The 18,621-nt window shown below is 35.3% G+C and overlaps 1 protein-coding gene across 1 annotated transcript in view; it reads left to right on the plus strand.

Annotated features, from left to right (window-relative positions):
- The window catches only part of LOC128991485 (protein unc-80 homolog), a 113,086-nt gene that overhangs the window by 42,922 nt on the left and 51,543 nt on the right, over positions 1 to 18,621 (plus strand). Inside the window, exons 23-32 of the mRNA XM_054414405.1 lie at positions 504 to 652; positions 1,430 to 1,547; positions 2,273 to 2,465; positions 3,197 to 3,344; positions 3,826 to 3,938; positions 4,672 to 4,862; positions 5,762 to 5,977; positions 6,972 to 7,107; positions 7,573 to 7,842; positions 15,622 to 15,738. Of these exons, the coding sequence (XP_054270380.1) occupies positions 504 to 652; positions 1,430 to 1,547; positions 2,273 to 2,465; positions 3,197 to 3,344; positions 3,826 to 3,938; positions 4,672 to 4,862; positions 5,762 to 5,977; positions 6,972 to 7,107; positions 7,573 to 7,842; positions 15,622 to 15,738 (1,651 nt within the window). The remainder of the gene's footprint in view (positions 1 to 503; positions 653 to 1,429; positions 1,548 to 2,272; positions 2,466 to 3,196; positions 3,345 to 3,825; positions 3,939 to 4,671; positions 4,863 to 5,761; positions 5,978 to 6,971; positions 7,108 to 7,572; positions 7,843 to 15,621; positions 15,739 to 18,621) is intronic.

Consider the following 18,621-nt stretch of genomic DNA (forward strand, 5'->3'; position numbering starts at 1 on the left):
CACTGTTCACATTTGATAAAATTATGTTAGGAAAACAGATTTGCTGAAAAAAGTTTAAGTAAATAAAGATCAATAAAATAAGGTGTGTTGCTAGCTAGCCTGGCGGTCAGCGTCTTAAGTTTGGTAAAAGAGGATCATAATTCATCTACAATTTTAAAAGGTTTTGTTTGACTGCTTTCCATTAAAATTGTTTTAGATACATTCCTTTAAAAGGTCTTATCAGATCAATAATTCCCGTTCTAAAAGGAATTTAAGTCCAGTATAAAAGAATGTTAGCTCAATTATCACTGAGGTTGAATGCTAATGAAATGTTTTGGTGAAATGGTGAAAATATTTTTTTTGTTACACTGCTCAAAAACATTTTCCTTAATACATGTGTTGTGGGGTCTAAAGCAGCCCTTCTCCCTATGGAGGGCCTAAAAAGGGTTTTTAGTCCCTTGGGAGTAAAAAACGGTTGCATTCTTGACAAAGTTCGTTAGTACTAAACAGCTGCTTGTTTGCAGACTCTGTATTGTGATGTGAGACAACTGATGACCTACGTAAAGGAAGCGCACGGAGGAGTGTTTAGAAGAGTAGCATTGAGTGGTCTCATAGACGTTGCTATCAAACCTCATCGCAAGGAGCCCAAGGCACAGACCACCAGAGTTATCAGGTAGGAAGGTCTATCATTCACTATAAATACCAAAGACATCCTGCTATACGGGGCTGGTAACGTAAAGAATAGCATGTTACAACCTCTTGCTTGATCACAGCACCATCGTCATGCAGTTTTTGGAACCTTAGTCAGATGCATTTCAGGTCATTTTCCGTCCTGTCTGTAGAAGCCATGAGTCACGTCATTCCTATCTGTCAGTAGCCACAGTCTTGGCCCCGCCAACTGATCTCTGGGGTCGATATAAGCTATGGGCTAGCAGGGGTCTTAAAAATCTTATTTTATACCTCAAAATAAGAAAAGTTGATAGAAACATAGGGATGGGAAACCTTTGTAACCGAGTTAGTGGCAGAGCAAACAGGTTAAATTATTACAACATTGATATTTTTGTTAGTATTAGTTTAGCATAATATCATTATGAATATCTGAAAAGTTAAGTTAAGTTGCGTGAGTAGTCTGAAAGTTAGTTATTAAGAAAAGTTAAATTTGCAATTGAATATTTGATTCAATTTTTTTAGGAAATAAACTTTAGAAAGGCGTTTTCTGTAAATGTATTCAAGGTTTTGGAATTAATTTTTTAGGGGCATTCCTATGTAAGTTTTGTAGTAATATTTTTTCAAGATTTTTTACTGTAAAACATATACTTTGCTGTAATTAACAAAGCGAACTGTGATTTACCAATTATTTTCTTATAAGCTGTACTTGAATGTTTTGTGAAAGTTACCTGTGGGTGTTACCTGTTTATGTATTTACATCTTCAGTGTAACTTGTTCACAGGCATATTCCACACTCAGAACAAGACGACCAACTAAACGGTGGTTCTTGTTACGTAATGGACGATCGAGACGCAAGAAAAATATTGTTTAAGAAGAGGAGCACTTCATCCACATGTGCTGTAAGTTGCAGTTCATATACGTATCTGTAGCTGTGTATTCTCTATTATGTTTCTTGTTGTTTATAATAGTAATATTGTAAGGTGTTATTTTTTGGGTGGGTCAAAATTGACATCTTATAAGCCTCGGTTGTGCTTAATTAGGTGTGTCCAGGGTTCAATTGTGCTCGAATCATTCAATCATTCATATATTAGCCATCATCATCCTCAGATCATTTAATCATTCATTTATTGGTTATCATCATCATCATCCTCAGATTATTTAATCATTCATTTATTGGCCATCATCATCCTCAGATCATTCAATTATTCATTTACTAGCCATCATCATCCGCAGATCATTTAATCATTCATTTATTGGCCATCATCATCATCCAAATTGAAGCTTCAGACCCATGGTGAATTTTCATAATGGCATGTCAATGTATTTGTGAACCATTTTTTGAACGTGTTGTGTATTGATGATTAAATTTATTTTTTATAAATAATTGCTGATTACTCTTAAGTATACCAGAATTTTGTGGGTGTAAAATGAAAGCATTGTTAAATTGCATATGTTTCATAAAACGGTCTGCATGTGAAATCGTGATAAAGTACTGAAATATTTAAGTAAAAAGTCCTTAAAATGGTTTAGTAAACTAATTAAAACTTTGACACCGTGTGAAATTTTACCCCGAATGAAACTGACAAGTTATTTAGAATAAATCCGAAATATTGTGTTTTTCCAGAGCCTTTTGGAGTCTGAGCTGTGTGATGAGACGGGCAAGATGGTTCAGAGTCCGTTGAGTAATCTGCGCAAGAAGCATCCCTACCATGTCCTGACACCTCGGCAGAGTGAGCGCAACTTGGGAGTGTCGGACAGTCCTCACATGTTGCCGTTAAAGGCCAACCAGACTTCACGCTTCCAGATCGGCGGCCTTGGTAAAACTTATAATTATTTGCTTATTGTTAAGTTTTTAAGTTCCATCGTTTCATCCTGGGACACTAGGTTCTAGCTAGGACGGTTTTCATTACTTCGGGCTTGACCAAGAGGGTTGCTGGATTCTCACTTGAAAATAAACCATTAGTGATTGGTGGGATTCGATCCTTGGACCTTGGGGACTGAAGTCCTAGGCTCTCCCACTAGACCAGCTTGCTTCTATAAATTCTCACTGTTTAATTGGAATTGGGTCTCCAAATTCAAACATAATCTACAAAGTGTTCTCATGCTTTGGTTGGAGTTCCTGTAAATTAATTAAATTCAATTAACAGTTTGAAGTTGAGGATGTAACACATAGTACAAAGGGTAAGATTTTTCAGGATACGGTACTTGGTGAGGATAGCATGCTTACCACTTACCTGAATGGAAAAGAGTCTAACCTGACACAAGACAGCAGTCAAATGGTTCTGTCAAGATCTTAGTTAATCAGAGACTATCTGACTCTGTATGAATGAATCGTTTGAAGGAGTTGAGGATCTATTTTTTCTGCAGTGAACTGATTCTGTGAAAAATACAGTTTTTTGTCAAGAAAATCCCCTGACTATCAGTAAATTATGTTAAGGAGTTAATGATCTATTTCCCGCTGTGAACTGGTTCTCTCAAGAACTCAGTCGATCAAAACTAGCTTGTATCAGTGAATCATTTTAAGGAGTTGATGATCTGTTTTCCGCAGTGAACTGGTTCCGCCGAGAGCATGGTAGGTCAGACTCGCTTGACAGTCATGACGGGAGTGACTCCCCGGTGGAGGGAGGAGCTTTGGTACATCAAGCAGCAGCTCTCCATCACTCTTATAGCAAGACTTCACAGAAAAGCAGTGGAAGGTAGGTGTAATTAACTAATCACAAATGAATATGATATCGTTAAGTTTTGTTTTTATATATGACTGTTCCATTGATGATTCAATTTTCCTATGATTGAAAAAGCTATCATTAAATAAAAAATACTGAAGTTTAAATAGAAGAATGAATATGCAATTAACTTACAAAAAAAGAGTTCTAGGTAGTTGAAAGTACACAAACAAAGATCACAACACAATGAACTTGATATTTCGTTTAAGCCCTTATAAGGAGCTTATTTAGTAGAAAGAAGTTGGATCTTTTTTGTGTGTTGTCAACTAGGCCTAACTGGAAATCTTTTCTCCGGTAAGTTAGTTGTGTATTCATTCCTTATTCCTTAATATAATATTAAGGAAAGCCAAGTGATTTTTCTCCAAAAAAACTGGAGTGGAAATTAAATTAATATTTTTTCAAGGGATAGTCTTCAGCTAGTTCACAGTTAACCATTACCATTTCTGTTTTGTAGTGTGGGTAACACCATACTACGTGCAAGGCGTAGAGTCGAGGATCAGATCAACAAGTTTGGTTTTGGAAAAGGGAAGAAGAAAGACGGAAGTGTGGAAGAGACACAAGGCAGTTGTGAGTTAACTTTGACTACATATATGTTCAACTGTTTTAGGCTTAGACAAAAAAAAGCTGCATATGTAGGCTTACGTACACATAAAATCACAGAGAAGTAAGGTCCAGAGGAAACTTGCTTATGGGACGACAGTTAGCTTTTAGCTCTAGTATGTTGTGCCGGAAATATACTTGTGACGAGCAAGGAAGAGCCCCAGTGGTTAGAACTGTGCGGAAATTCCTGTCGCTTATACCTTCCTGTTCCTCCAACGTGAGCGTTGTAGTAGATGAAGGCGAGGGGGTGGTTTTGGACATTGCCCCATACACCACTGAGTGTAGGCTGTAATTTTTTCTTCTTTTTTTGATTAAGTTATAAAAACAATTATACAACCAATTTATACAAACAATAAACTGAAGAAGACTATATAGATTTATATGGACCAGCTATTTTTTTATCTGAAAGATAATAGTTTAATAAGCCAGTCACAGTTTGTGCTAGTGTTAAAATTATATTGTTCACCTTATATTTGGTTATTGAAACAGCTCATGTGATAGAAGATGCTATATCTTACAATGAGTCATCCTATTAGTTGACTTGGTAAACAAAACTGCATATTCAACAGAAACCAGTAATTAATATCAGCGCAATCTGTCGGTCGCTTGATTCAACTACGTCCATTTTGATTCAAACTAGTGGCAACATTAACATGGGGAAGCAATGAGTTGTTTCTATATTAGGTTTCGTCCATTTCAGACCTGAGCAGACGTAACTCGGTGGAAACCGGAGAACACATCGGGGACTCGGAGTTTGTTGTGTTGAAGGAGCGCAAACTCGTACCCACTCTGCCAGTGTTCAACGGCATGCTGCGTCTGTCCTTCCTACTAGAGACCTGTCCTCCGGGCACCATCCCGGACCCCTACCTGCTGACGGCACTCATGGATCTGGTACGTACAAAGACTCATGAAAAGCCATCTGAATCAGAGTTTACATACTGATTGATCTTTAAGGTAAAATAGTTGGACTTTTCGTATTGCCAGTGTTTATTATGCTAGGTTTCAGAAGGTAAGGGAACTCCTTTTTTTAAGTGACTCTGAGTTATTACCCTACATTTATCTAACCTAACCTAAAAAGGGAGGAGTTTCGCTATCTCCCGAGTTCCGAAACATTGTGTTGTTTGGAAACATTAGCAATAAGAAAAGTCCAACTATTTTACTTTAAAATAAAATAAATATCCTATGGATAATGAACTTTTAAAACAAACTGATTAATATTCCTTTGAGTGTTATAAAATATTTGAACATTCTCACATTATGTCAGTATGTATGCTGTGAGAGGCTGTCTTTGATACAACTTTAGATAATGACCATTTTAATTGTTTTAATGACAAAAGTTAAAATTAATAGCACACATGTACTACCAAGAAATTAAATCTTTTAAAGCTAAAAACAAATTTTAAAAATGAAGAGAGCTTAAAAAAGTTTAGTTTCAAATAAAATTTACATCTTTTTAACTAGTCACAATTTCACTTGATGAGTTTTTCAAACCAATGACTCTTAAGATAATCATGACTATAATGTGTGTTACTATTGGAATTACCGGATACCGCGGCAAAGTCTTGAATATCTCAGCGATTGCAGCATCATCACCTTCTCCCCAATCGCAATTTAATTATTGTGTAAACGATCAACCGGAACTAACATTTTCTATAAATTCTCAGTTTTTTTTTCTTTTACTAATAACCAGTAAAGCTGACATTCGACCCATCCTAAACTTATAGTATACTATGTTCTACAATTATGTGACATACTCAAACTCTGTACATTCACTTAACTATTTTTCTAAGCCTGGAGCTCCAGTGGTGGCCAAGGCTTGTTTCCTACTCGAATGCTGCTACTTTGTCCACTCGTGTAACAAAGGCCAGTGGCCTGCGTGGATGAAGCTCAACTTTCCCATGTTCCGGCCGTCCGGTCCACTGCCCAACCGTGGCGCGCCTACTGGACAGAAACGGTCTCACATTCTGCAAAGGGCTGCGGGCAAAATGTTCTACCAGTGGGGAGAGGTGAGTAGTCTTCCAAGGTGATGTGTAAATAATTTTGAAAGAGCGTGTATGACTTCTTCATAAATTATTCGTTATTTGATTTAGTATTGATGACGAATAATGGAATATATTATTTGAAATATATTGAAATACAAAAGCAAATTTGAGTGATTTAAACAACACCATGAAATGTTATTGATAAAATAAAAGGATTACCTTATCCAACCACAGTTGCTGGTATGACAACTAGTTTCGTTCCTTAGAACTTCGTCAGGTCATTGTATGCAACCACATCATCCATGTATTACATATGGTATGTCAGAAGATTCTTTAAAACACTGTCAGAATCACAAGAGTCAAAACTAGTCATGTTGATCAAATTATTAAAATGGAATAAAAAGTGATAAAACTGGTTAAAACTGTAAAGGCTGGCCAGCACTGTCTTATCACTGTCACTGGCTGAATAAAACTGACTGAATCATGAGATTTTTTCTTCTCTCCAGTGCCACCTGTATTTCAGTTTGTTTTGTTCTTCTTATATTATACTTTGATTTGTAGCCTGTCAATATATGCATCAAATATAATATTTGACTGGAAAGAAGTCTGATCATTTAAAATGTTAAATGGGTCAATTTTTTTAGCTTTGTAGATGGCTCTGAAATGCTATTGTTTTCCTTTGTACGTAATGAATAAAAAATGGGGTACTTTTGTAAAAAATACTGTTCAAAACTTAAAAGTCATATGTCTTTAAAGATTACAAAAACCTTGATAACTAAGGAAACATTTATAGCCTTCAGAAATGTTTTGTTCTTAAAGAGTTTTAAAAACATATACTTTTGATTTATTTATGTTTTTGTGTATCAGTCCAAGAGGAAAACAGTATTTGTCATTTTCTGACAATTTAAATCTTTTTCACATCAATAAACACATTTTCTTATTTGAGAGATTTTAATGAGGTACCTCAAGGTCTGATGATACTAAATGTGTAAATTGAACATGATTGGTTTGACCACAGGCGCTCGGCAGCCGGCTGGAGGAGATGATGGCTGAAGACAAGCAACACATCTCAGCCGTCATCAATCTGATGGTGGACGAGAACAAGCAGAAGCAACTGCTCATAGAAGACGAGGAGGAAAACTTCCTTGATGAGTGTATGTTGACAGTTTTATACATCATAGACAAATTTCATATCAAGACCTTTTTTTCAAGCATGTGGTTGATAGGTGTGAGGATTATCGCTTTCTTCAAAAGCTTATGTTCCTTATAGATAGTAAAATTCCAGTTTTTTTTTTTTTTTTTTTTTAAAGAGGTTGGCGGCCTCTTTTAACCTTGCATTTGCCCGTCCACATAGACTAAGCGCCCGTGCGTGGATCGTTTACAGCAAAGCAAGGAGTGAGCCGGTACAGTACAAAGGTGAACTGTACTGATAAAATGTTATCGGCAGTGACCAGGATCCGAACCCACGACATCACTGCCCTGGGCCCGAAGTCCGCGACGCTACCGACTGATCCACCGACTCACTAAAACCAAACTTTTTATAATTGTTTGAAAAAGTGAAAAAAGTAAATTCTATGTATACAAATACAAAACAACTTTACAGTATTTTCTCATTGCAGCATGCCTGTTTGCATACGGTGCCGAGTGTCCTATTGCTCTGCGTCTTGTGGCGTGCACGCTGCTGATGGAAATCACCGCATTCTTGCGTGAGACGTACCAGAGTCTACCCAAGTCTTGCCGCAGCTCCGCACGGGATCGGCCACCGCCTTGGGAGCGAATGTACACTGCGTCAACAGCCAACCGTCGGTGGAGCATGGCACTGTCCAGCATGGGCCATTCACAGACCTCTGCGCAGAGTCTGCAGTCCATCGCAGGCGATAAGGACGCAGGTAAATCTCTATGTACAGAACGTCGACTTTCTCTCTTCGTGTACTCATGAGACTATTTTATTGTCGGTTTTGATCATGTTGGTGTTGTCTGGGGGTTTCGCATATTGTGTGGTTGTTTCGGATTAAGTTTGCTCGATGTACGACTCTACTGATGATTTTGGAAAGGAATGAATTTCAGCTTATCTGAGAAAATGAATTGTCACAGGGGTTACAGATACACAAAATACTTAGCCTATAAAACTCTGAGAATTGGTCTTAGTGTAGATTAAAAATAATAATCGCTCCAGACAAAAAAACTTTTTACTCTAACAGTTTTTCAAAATTTGAAACTCCATTTGCAATATTCAGATTTGAAAAAGTGAAGAATTCAGTGCAAGAATTCAGAATTCCTGAGGTGTAAGATTTCCAGTTAGCTTTCTTTTCTGACCCTAAAAAAACATTATTGAAAAAAAAACTATTAAATACTACCTAAAAAAGTATTTTTAACCCTTAAATTCAACAACTTTATCTTCAAAATTTTTAGGATAGGCCTAAACTACTTTCTAAGAAACACTGAAATACTTAAGATATGTGAAAATCAATCATTTTATTTATTGAGGGTTTTCCCATAGTGATGGAAGAAAGGGACTGAATGCATTCATAATCACATATGAGTAGATTGTTATTAATTAGCGTTTCTATTTGAGCCTTGTAATTTCACTTGAAATTCAAAAACCCAAGTGTCTACCAGCTACTGACACTAATGATTGTGCTGCCTTCGTTGCGCAGTTGTCACTCAATAACGCTACAGCACATTCCCTTATGACAAAAGTCATAAAATTGTGCACTATTTTTCTTCTGATTCTGATTCCACAGTCCTATTGGAAATTTCTTGTTTATTTCATAGTTACCACCTATCCCTCAATGCATCCATAAGATTTTGGGCCATTACTCCTCCTATCTGATTCCACAGCCCTTCTAGACATTTCTTATTGTTCCCATAGCGTCCACCTTTTCCTCGATGACAGAGCCTTACGACTGTACAACGGATGGCATGAGCGTTCACTCACTGCAAGTTCAGGTACCGAGTAGCAACTTGCTACAAATGCCTGGTGAGAGATATCGAACGCGAAGTGTTCTTATTCCACGTACAACACCGCGACCTTCGGCTGCCGGTAAACCATGTTATGTTTAGCAACACTCTTTGATTTGCCGTCTACACACACACAGGTAGTACCACCTTCACATACTAGGACGTAGGAGCCGGAAACTTACACACGACACGGCTAAGGCTACATGGTTGTGGCAGTATGTATTAGATAAAATCCATTGATGATTGGTGATATTTGAACCCTTGACCTTGGGGACTGAAGTCCTGCACTCTACCACTAAAACGGCTCCCTACCACACACATATGGTGTAGCTAGTAATCATTAATCAATTAGGCCTACCTTAGCGTTTTGAGTTTGGACGTATTTTGGCAGCTGATTAGAGATTACATCTGGATGTGAATTTTTTGGGGGGGAATTATCTAATAACCTTTGGGAAACCAATAACCATCAACACTATTTAAAACAATTTCAAGGGCAAATACTATATATTAAAGATAGCCTTATTGATTTAAATTTATTCTGAATGGTTCATGATTTAATTCACTGTATTAAAAATAATTTGTAATATTCTATACACTTGAACTCATATTAAAACATCCTTTAATTTCAAAAGTTGTACCATGTTTTAAGTATACTGTGTATGAGGTCACATAAACTTGCAGGGTTCCTATAACAATAACATATCCCTTAATATTTACTATCCAACCATATAGCATTATCAAATCATTCACAACCAACTATGAATGATGTCTAGTCTAGGGATGATTGCACTTTTATCATTTCATTTGATATTTTGAACTGTTGATTGGAAAACTTTGTCATTTCAAGCATGGTCTGAAGACTATTTAACTTTTTCGCTCAACTTCATTAAATTTCGCACTAGTTCAATTGAAAAACGTTGTCGTTTCAAGCTACAACCATCACCTTTTTGCTAGTTTCAATACCCCCATTTAGAAATTTTCAAGTATACCATTATTTATATTTGTCATGATTCTATGCTCATTTACGTTTGGGACTCCAATAAATTTTATATTGTTTGGTAAAATTTCAGTAAATTTTCCTTTAGGGAAATAGCGATTACTGTAATCCTCGTGGTAAGGTAATAATAACCATTCTTGAGCAAATGAACAAGTCATACATTACGTTTTTGGAGGGAAAAGCAACTGGCTTAGGAATGATAAAGATTGGAATGGATACACGACTAACTTACTTTAGATAAGAGTATCAGGTAATTTAAATATAAAGAAAGCTAACAACACTATAAACTTGATTTTTTGCCCTATTAAGGAAGGGGCTTCTTCAGAAGAATGAATTAGAGTGGAATCCCACCCTACTTCTTTCTTCTGTTTCAATTTGGTGAATGCAACCAATCTTTTTGGTCGGGAATGTACATAAAAATCTTGTAAATAGATTTTATTTGTTGGAAGTAAGTTTTTGTGTTTGTTGACATGCATATACAAAGGCTACAGGTTGAAGATATACAGGGTGATTGATATAAGTGTGCCAGCCGTTTTATTCGAAAACCATAAGAGATATCAAAAACAGTCAAATGGTAAGTGCCTTGGACTTTTTATTAAAAAATTGTAGTAAAGACGAAAACATTATTTTAGCCGCCATTTTTCCAATATGGCCGCCAACTTAGATTTTTCTTATGGAACACCCTGTATTTTATGATGTATTCTGGTAAAAAATGTAATTTTAAGACGATTTTATTCTTGTGATTTTTTTCATAAACCTAACCGTTTCAAAGTTAATAATGGCTTAAGTTGTGGAATTTTGAATCGTTTTCGAATAAAACAGCTGGCATGCTTGCTTAGGCCTTTATCGAAACTCTTTCTCATGCAGAAATTTCAAAACTTTAACCATTATTATCCTTGAAACGGTTAGGTTTATAAAAAAAATCACAAGAATAAAATTGTCTTAAAATTACATTTTCTACCAGAATACATCATAAAATAGAAAAAAGGAATAAAAATAAATATAAAAATAAAAAATAGTAAAAATCATAAAAGGGTGTTCCTTAATAAAAATCAAAGTTGGCGGCCATATTGGAAAAATGATGGCTAAAATATTTTTTTTGACTTGACTACAATTTTTTAAATAAAAAATCCAAGGCACTTACCATTTAACTTTTTTTGATATCTCTTATAGTTTTCGAATAAAACGGCTGGCACACTTATATCAATCACCCTGTATATTAGCCAAGTGCATAACAATTTGGTAATTACTGGTAATTGCTGGGGATCGGACCCTTTAGCACCAAAGTAAGAGGTGCTAAACAAGGCTACCAATACACCATGTTTAACAATTCTAACTTTGAATTAATATCTCTATGAAAACTGTCGTATTTGTTGATTATTCCTGTAAAATAATTGGTTATGTTTTTGTAGTGTAATTGAAAAACATATTAATCCCAGTATTGGTGCTAAAATGTTTTTCATCCTTACCAAACAGAAAACATAATATTTAATGAAAATTTGTTTTTTCTGGTAGTTTACGGATTTTACTAGAGTTCTGCCAGTTATAGAGCAAAGTAACTTAAACTCATTACACAAGTAATGTTAAAACTGAATAGGTAGAAAAAGGTAAAATTTAAAAATACATCATTTTTGTTTATGAGTCTGTTGTTTTCTCTCATTATTTATTACAAACTCTCTTCTAGAAAAGCATTTTTTAAGGGATTTTAATTTTAAAACTTAGTAATTTACCTGTTTATGAATTAATAATTTTGCATTTGAAATTTGAACTCATAAATTTCACCGTTCAAGAAGTGTTACAGTGAATTTTGTCACAGACAAAAATAATTAAAGACTGCCAGCCTTGCTGCAGTTACCATGGTTACCATAGGTTCTGGCACACACCGCTGGGAGCGCCGTGTAGTTACATAGCACGTACGCCAGAACTACATGGCACTCCCAGGGGTGTGCGCCAGAACCTATTGTAACCGCAGCACGGCTGACGGTCTATATTTAATTCTTTTTGTCTATGATTCTTTTACCTTCACTCAGTACTTGTAACTAAAGTTAAACACATGATAACATTATTTAGTTTTCACAAAGAAACATTTAACATACCATAGTTAACCATTCTTTGTGGTTATCAAATCTAGTGTGAAGACAAAATAACCCATTAAACGGATCTTGGTAAGTTTCAAGACTAATTTCATTTTTACTGGTAAAACCAGTAAACTTAACAATTCATGGTAATTTTTCGTCTCGCTTTTGGTTTTCAACAGTGTCGGTTATTCCTCAGTTTATTTTATGATACTCGCAACAGTTAGGTTTCGCCTAAGTTCACCATTGGCACCAAACCGTAACATTCACAGCTACGTTGTGGCATGTTAGTTAGTTGTTTAGTACATGTCTCCCTCGTGTAGCATGTGTGTGTACTTTGTACCCCCTTTGGCGTTATGTGTGAGTAGTTTGAGGATATTGGGAATGCTGTGTGTAACGTAACGAAGAATTATCCCCACCTCTCGATGTTTTACTTTTCTACTGAGTTGTTTCCAGGAGTGTAAAAATTATTGTTTCTTTCAAAGGAAATGAAAATTATTTGAATTAGTATTTAAGTTATTTTATTCTATTGTTCTTGTGGACAGTTAACGTCTGCAAAATTGCAGGAAATAATTTTTTGAAGACGTATATGTGCAGTTTTATATTTTGAAAATACTACCTATTAAGATGTACACCAATGGGCGAATGTTGGCCGATGTGGTTGCTGTATTTTCCATTGTATTAGAAATATTGTATCTTACCAATAAATTTCCCCTTTTGAGCCATTAGCCTTTATTTATAAAAATGCTCTATCTAAACTGATTTATCAAATTTTTTTACTGTATTTTGTGTTCATTATACAGTGTGCTTTATAGTTTTACCAAATTCTGCACACATTGTTTTGTTTATTTAAAAAAAAACATATTACCCAGTTTAGGATGTTAATGAACTGAAGGATGTTGTTGGGTAGATGCTTTCAAAAAAAGAGGATCAGCTGGTGGGGAGAAACCGAGAGCGAGGAGCGTGACTGGACTGATAAGACAAAACTCTCGTCGTCTGTCATCCATGACTGGGATAAAGGGTAACACTTACATGCACACACGCACACTTGCACACTACAATGTTTGTGATTACTGGATTGTTTCATTGGTGCTTATTCAGTTGTAAAGTAAAAATCAACACACTTAGGATGGTAGCCGTAAAATAATGTTTCCGTAAGCCCAATTAAGTATCTGATGTTTCTGTACTTGTAATAATCTGTCATCGGTCTAATGGTTTAAACACTGTTTTAAGCCATATTAGTGTATTTTGTAGAAAACGGTGAGCGATCGGTAAACGTCTAGGGTGATCGGTAAACGTTATGAGCAGTCAGTGCTGTGTACAGTAGTCACTTGAATACAATTGTCTTGTTTTACATTATAGGAACGGAAGAAAATAAATTCATATCTTTACATGTCACTTGAAAGACTTTGGATTTCATCATTGTCTTGATGACAATAAACAAGTTTCATTGTGCAATTCAGGAAGAAGGAACACCTAATCAAAACACACAATTGTAATCAAAAAGTTCCATTGCACCGTGAGAATATGTTCATCTGTGCTTAACTCTTTATACAAAACTAGCTGTAACCCGCGGGCTTTACCCCGTTTAACTTCTTAATTTTCAAGATGATTTCGTTCGCATGGCTCAATCACGTCCTGGTTGAAGTTCGTTCGCTACGCTCACTCACCTTTAGGTTGGAGCCCGTTCGCTACGCTCACTCACCTTTGGGTTGGAGCTCGTTCGCTGCGCTCACTTGCCTTCAGGTTAGCTCGTTCGCTACGCTCACTTGCCTTCAGGTTAGCTCGTTCACTACGCTAACTCGCCTCCAGGTTGAAGTTCGTTCGCTATGCTCACTCACCTTTTGGTTGCAAATTAGCTGTTGTCATAAATGTAAAAGAAATAATAGTGCTGCACCCTGTTGGTAATCCTTGTAACTTTAATGCTATTGAACATCATAGAACAGAACCAACTTGTTTAATTGAAACAGCTGCTGTTAAGATTCATTAATTCCATTTCTCATAAGGTTAACATGGGAAACTCCAGAGCCACTGGGGCGGAGCCGATTGGACGGATCACAAAATTGATGGTGTATAAACCTATTCCATGAAATTCTACACGTATGTACCAAGTTTCGTGGCACTGCTAAATATATATATACAGTATATATATATATATACAAACATCCTCTTTTATACTTATAGATGATGTATCTGAAAAATCTTTTAGATGCCTTGACAAATTTCAAAGCAGCCTACAATATACCAGAAAGTAACCAGTTAGTTCCGTACACATCCAACAATCCAGTTTTTACCAACCATTGTTGTTTATCACAACACATGGGCATTAGATAGAAGGAGTGGAAATGGTCTCGGCTGAGTAAAAATTAGAAGTCGGCCCCGTTTTACCTTCAGAAAGATCTGTTTAGAATTCACTTCTACACAAACCTACACATTTTTGTTTATTCCTTTCAAAATCCTTCGTAATTGGTATAGTAGGACTTAGGTTCAAAAATAAAGATGTATTATTTTTGGTCTTTAATGTAATATAACTTAACAAAATCAGAATTTTAGTGTAGTGGCACATTTTAAAATTCACCTTTCAACAATTAAAATCAATATCAAGTAGAATAATTATGTTATCCTTTTTACACACTTTTCCTTGTAATTTATTCACATGTTTCTAATAGACTAGAAATTATTAAAATTTAAGGCCTAAATTAATAATATTATAATGAGAGATTAGTTTAGGAATAATAATTCAGCAGTCATTACAATTTTTGACAAGTGTGAGGTCTGAACAACTTTCTATAAAATTAGGAAGTTGTTGACTCTGTCAACTACTAAATCATAAACATTCCAGTTCTGTCACCTCTTTAATTTAATGATGATAATAAGTTGGGGGTTCCCTTTACTAGTCTTTTCTTTTAATTCCTTAACTTGTTGATAATTCTATACACAATTATTTCATCTATTTGCCTAGTCTTATACTTCTACCAGATTATACTTAATTGTGATTCTTAATCTTAAAATATTTACCTAAACTTTAGTTTAGTCAAATCCAATGTTGCAGCACGGCTCATGACTTTCTCTTAGCCTGAACTATTGTCTGACAACATTGAACTCGGCTCCTATTGGTTACAGAAAATATCACTGCAACGACTCTTTCATGTATTGATCCAGCTAGATGAAGCGGTTCACCCCTTTATCTACATTTTTGGACGTTGCTCTAGCTGTAATAGTTTTATCATTCAACAGAATGTCTGCAATATAAAATTTAAGGATTTCTCTACTGTTATCAAATTCAGTCAAGTTCCACAAACTCGGCAGTCCACCTGCACGCCAGTGTTATTTATAACCCAAGCAACCCTTGGTGAACCCTTTGGTGGAATTATCTAACTTATTTCCAAAGATAATTTCTCAATCTTGACACCAAGAGTCAAGAGATATATTGGTCTAAGAATACAAAATATAACAGTGCATATGACCTTGTCGAGGAAAAATATTAAAATAGCAAAAATTAATTCACCCTATTCCTCCCGCTGAGTTTGCGGGACTGTACTATAGGAGGGAGTGTACTACAATAGCATGTACTGAGGTAATTGATGGTGCAGTAGTTATAAGTGTGTTGTACTGTATGTGATGTGATGTGGTAGACGCACTGAGCCTTCGTTCCCTGAATGCCCCAACGAGCCCCCAGCTGCTGCAACTTCCGGGGGACAAAAGAGTCCGAGCTAAGTCTTCCCCCCGGTCATCCGTCACTGGCATCACGGGTAACGCCTTTCTGTCCTTTACATTTTGCCTCCTCGACTAGTCTATGATGTAATCAAGGAAATAAGTTTTTGTCTCCTACAAACGATGTTTGATGAATATTTGTGTTAAAATATTGATGATAATGAGGTTGACGAATAGAATGCAGAGTTAGAGAGTTAGTGGTTCAGTTGGTAGCACCTTGGACTTCGGACCAAAGGCAGCGATGTCGTTGGTTCGGATCCTGGTACCTACTACTATTTTTACTTTTTCATGGTTCACCCTTGGACTGTACCGGCTCACCCCTTGCTTTCAGGCCTCAGTGGCCCGTGTGCAAATGCTAGGTTAAAGAAACCGCCAATCTCTTTAAGAAAAAGTTAACTGTTTAGTTTAAGATTCCCTGGATAGATTTTGTTTGAATACAACTTCTTGTGCGTCAAATTTTGCTTAAACCGATACAGTAGTTTGGTTAGAACATTCCACCCAATGGGGCAGGACTCATGTTTAAAGCAACAGTACAGTTCTTAAACTTACAATAATGAGCCTAATTCATTAGTTTTTTCATATTGCATAAAATACGTACAATCTTTTAAATAAACAATTTCCAAACTTTAATTTGGTTTGTGGGAATGAAACTTATTTCCTTGATAGCTTTGCAAAATAAGAGCAAATGATGGAAAAGCAAAGATTTATGCATGAAGTTATTCATTGACTAACTACTCTCAGTGATTTTACAGTAAAGCTCACCTTTTTAGATTACTGATTTTATTTTTAGTTTTTCTTTGACAAAATTATAGTTTAGTTTACCACTGTTCCTACACATAAAGCAACCTTTTGAAAGTAATTCTTGTCCATTAAAAGTTACAAATGCTTAACTTTTCTTTTTTTCAAATTCACCGGATTAGTACCTAAAGATTTTTGATTATGAGAGAATCAACAATACCTTTAGAAAATCTGTGGAAATCATCTACAGTTTCCTAAGCTTTCTTAAGTCTTCTATAAAGATTTGCCTAATAACTTTAATCAGAAAGATAATAAATACTCTCTGAAATTTTAAGAACATGTAATCTGTTTTGGCCAACTTTATGCTAAACTCTTTTCTCGTTCTATCATTCAATTAAAACAAAAATGTACCTTGAGAAATTGTAAATATTTTATTGTTGTGCATTAAAGGTGGATTAATGAGAGAAAAATCTTGTGTTCGTCTGATCAATAATTTAAAACACCCTTGGGTTATTTAACAGAATAAAAAAAACATTAATAAGAAATAGTCGATTAAAAAAAGTTTTTCCTCATTGATCCACATTACTAACACCGTTTCATTCTTAAGGTTTTTTTTTGTCAGATTGTCTTTCTTTTTCAATTTTTCTCTCTTTTGTTGTGTTTTAACATCTTTTTTGTGTTGTAATCTTTAACTGTTTTTTAAGATCACTAATTTTTTTACTCTTTCAATGAGAGTCATTGCATGACTTTTATGGGTATTTTTCTCTTATAAATGTGTCAACCTAATTCAAATTTTGATGGACTTTTAGTTTTTAATAACCTGGATATATAAACTGTAGTTGCCTCAGCTATTTATTTTGGAGATTTATTGTAAGTGGTAAAATAAACTAAGGACTCAACCGTTAGGATTGAAGAAGTTTGCACCGTGGGGCATTCGAAGGTTATTGGTTTACGACTGTACTGTATAATGTTAAGAATCTATGATTATGTTATAACTTTGCAGCATGCTGAATGGCTTTTACAAGTATTTGAAGCATTTTGTTGATAATGAGCATGATTTAAGGAGTTTGAAAATCGTAGATTGATTATGTTCAACGAAGGTTATCTGTGTAGAATATTGTAGCATTTTGATCCTGTTAGTTGTCCTTTTTTATATTTTTGGTAAACTTAGAACTAAGGGTTTTATATTACATAGGGGCGTCCCCATCTTAAATAGTTTATTATGATTGATAATTGATATTCGTTTTTAATTTAAGTTGGAAATCACCAATGGTTTGTAACCATTATTTATCCTATGGTCGTTTTTTATCGTTTTGTCTTGGCCAGCTAATTTTAATACCTTCAGTACAGTCTTCAGTTCAGACTTTGATACCTTCAGTAAATTTTTTACATGCATTAACCTCTCTGGTTTAAACCATACAGAGTTGAAAGAATTCAATGCTTTACAGAAAGATGTAGGGAAGTTGTTAGTAAATGAAGGGCCAAAAGGAAAAAAGGGGCAAAGTAACTTTGAACAAACATTTTATAAGAGACAGTTGAAGGCTTGACCCCTTGTTCCCTCTGGGTAGTATTTTCATGATACAATATACAGCAGACTCTTAGCAATCCGACGTATAATGATCCGGAAACTTAGATGTTTCTATTGTCGTATAATTGGGGGATAGCTACTGCAAGGTGTTGGAATTCTTCCCCTATAACGAGAAACAAAAAATTGTAGTTGCAGGATTTTTGCTAATCAAATGTTTGCTAATCCTTTATCTCCTGTATTTTTGCCATGGTAGGTGTAGCTGCGATATACCTCATTTGATATCTTTGATCTTTCTTTTTTTAATATCTACCAATTTTTTTTTCTAATATTGTTTCCCTTGTCTCATTCTAACTTTTTATGTCAGTTTCAAGGTTTGCATGCAGTTTCACTTTTCTATTTGTTGTTATAAATTTAAACAATCTTTAAGATCAAGTATGCTTGTTAAGTTGACTAAATCTGTTATGTAAACATAACAGCCTTGGTTACAGATCAAAAACCAATTTTTCATACTAATTGAGTTACTTTATCCTTCTAAAAATTGTATGTGGATTCATATTTCTGTTTGGTGTATGTCTCATTTTCCCAGAGCTTTAGTACGTTTTTGTGGAGTTTAGACCAACCCAAGTCTTGTCCCTATCGTAGACAGTATAGTTCA

The sequence above is a fragment of the Macrosteles quadrilineatus genome, unplaced genomic scaffold (assembly GCF_028750875.1).
Source record: "Macrosteles quadrilineatus isolate MER2022 unplaced genomic scaffold, UCM_ALF_1.0 Scaffold_4__1_contigs__length_99947679, whole genome shotgun sequence".
In the NCBI taxonomy this organism is placed as follows: domain Eukaryota; kingdom Metazoa; phylum Arthropoda; class Insecta; order Hemiptera; family Cicadellidae; genus Macrosteles; species Macrosteles quadrilineatus.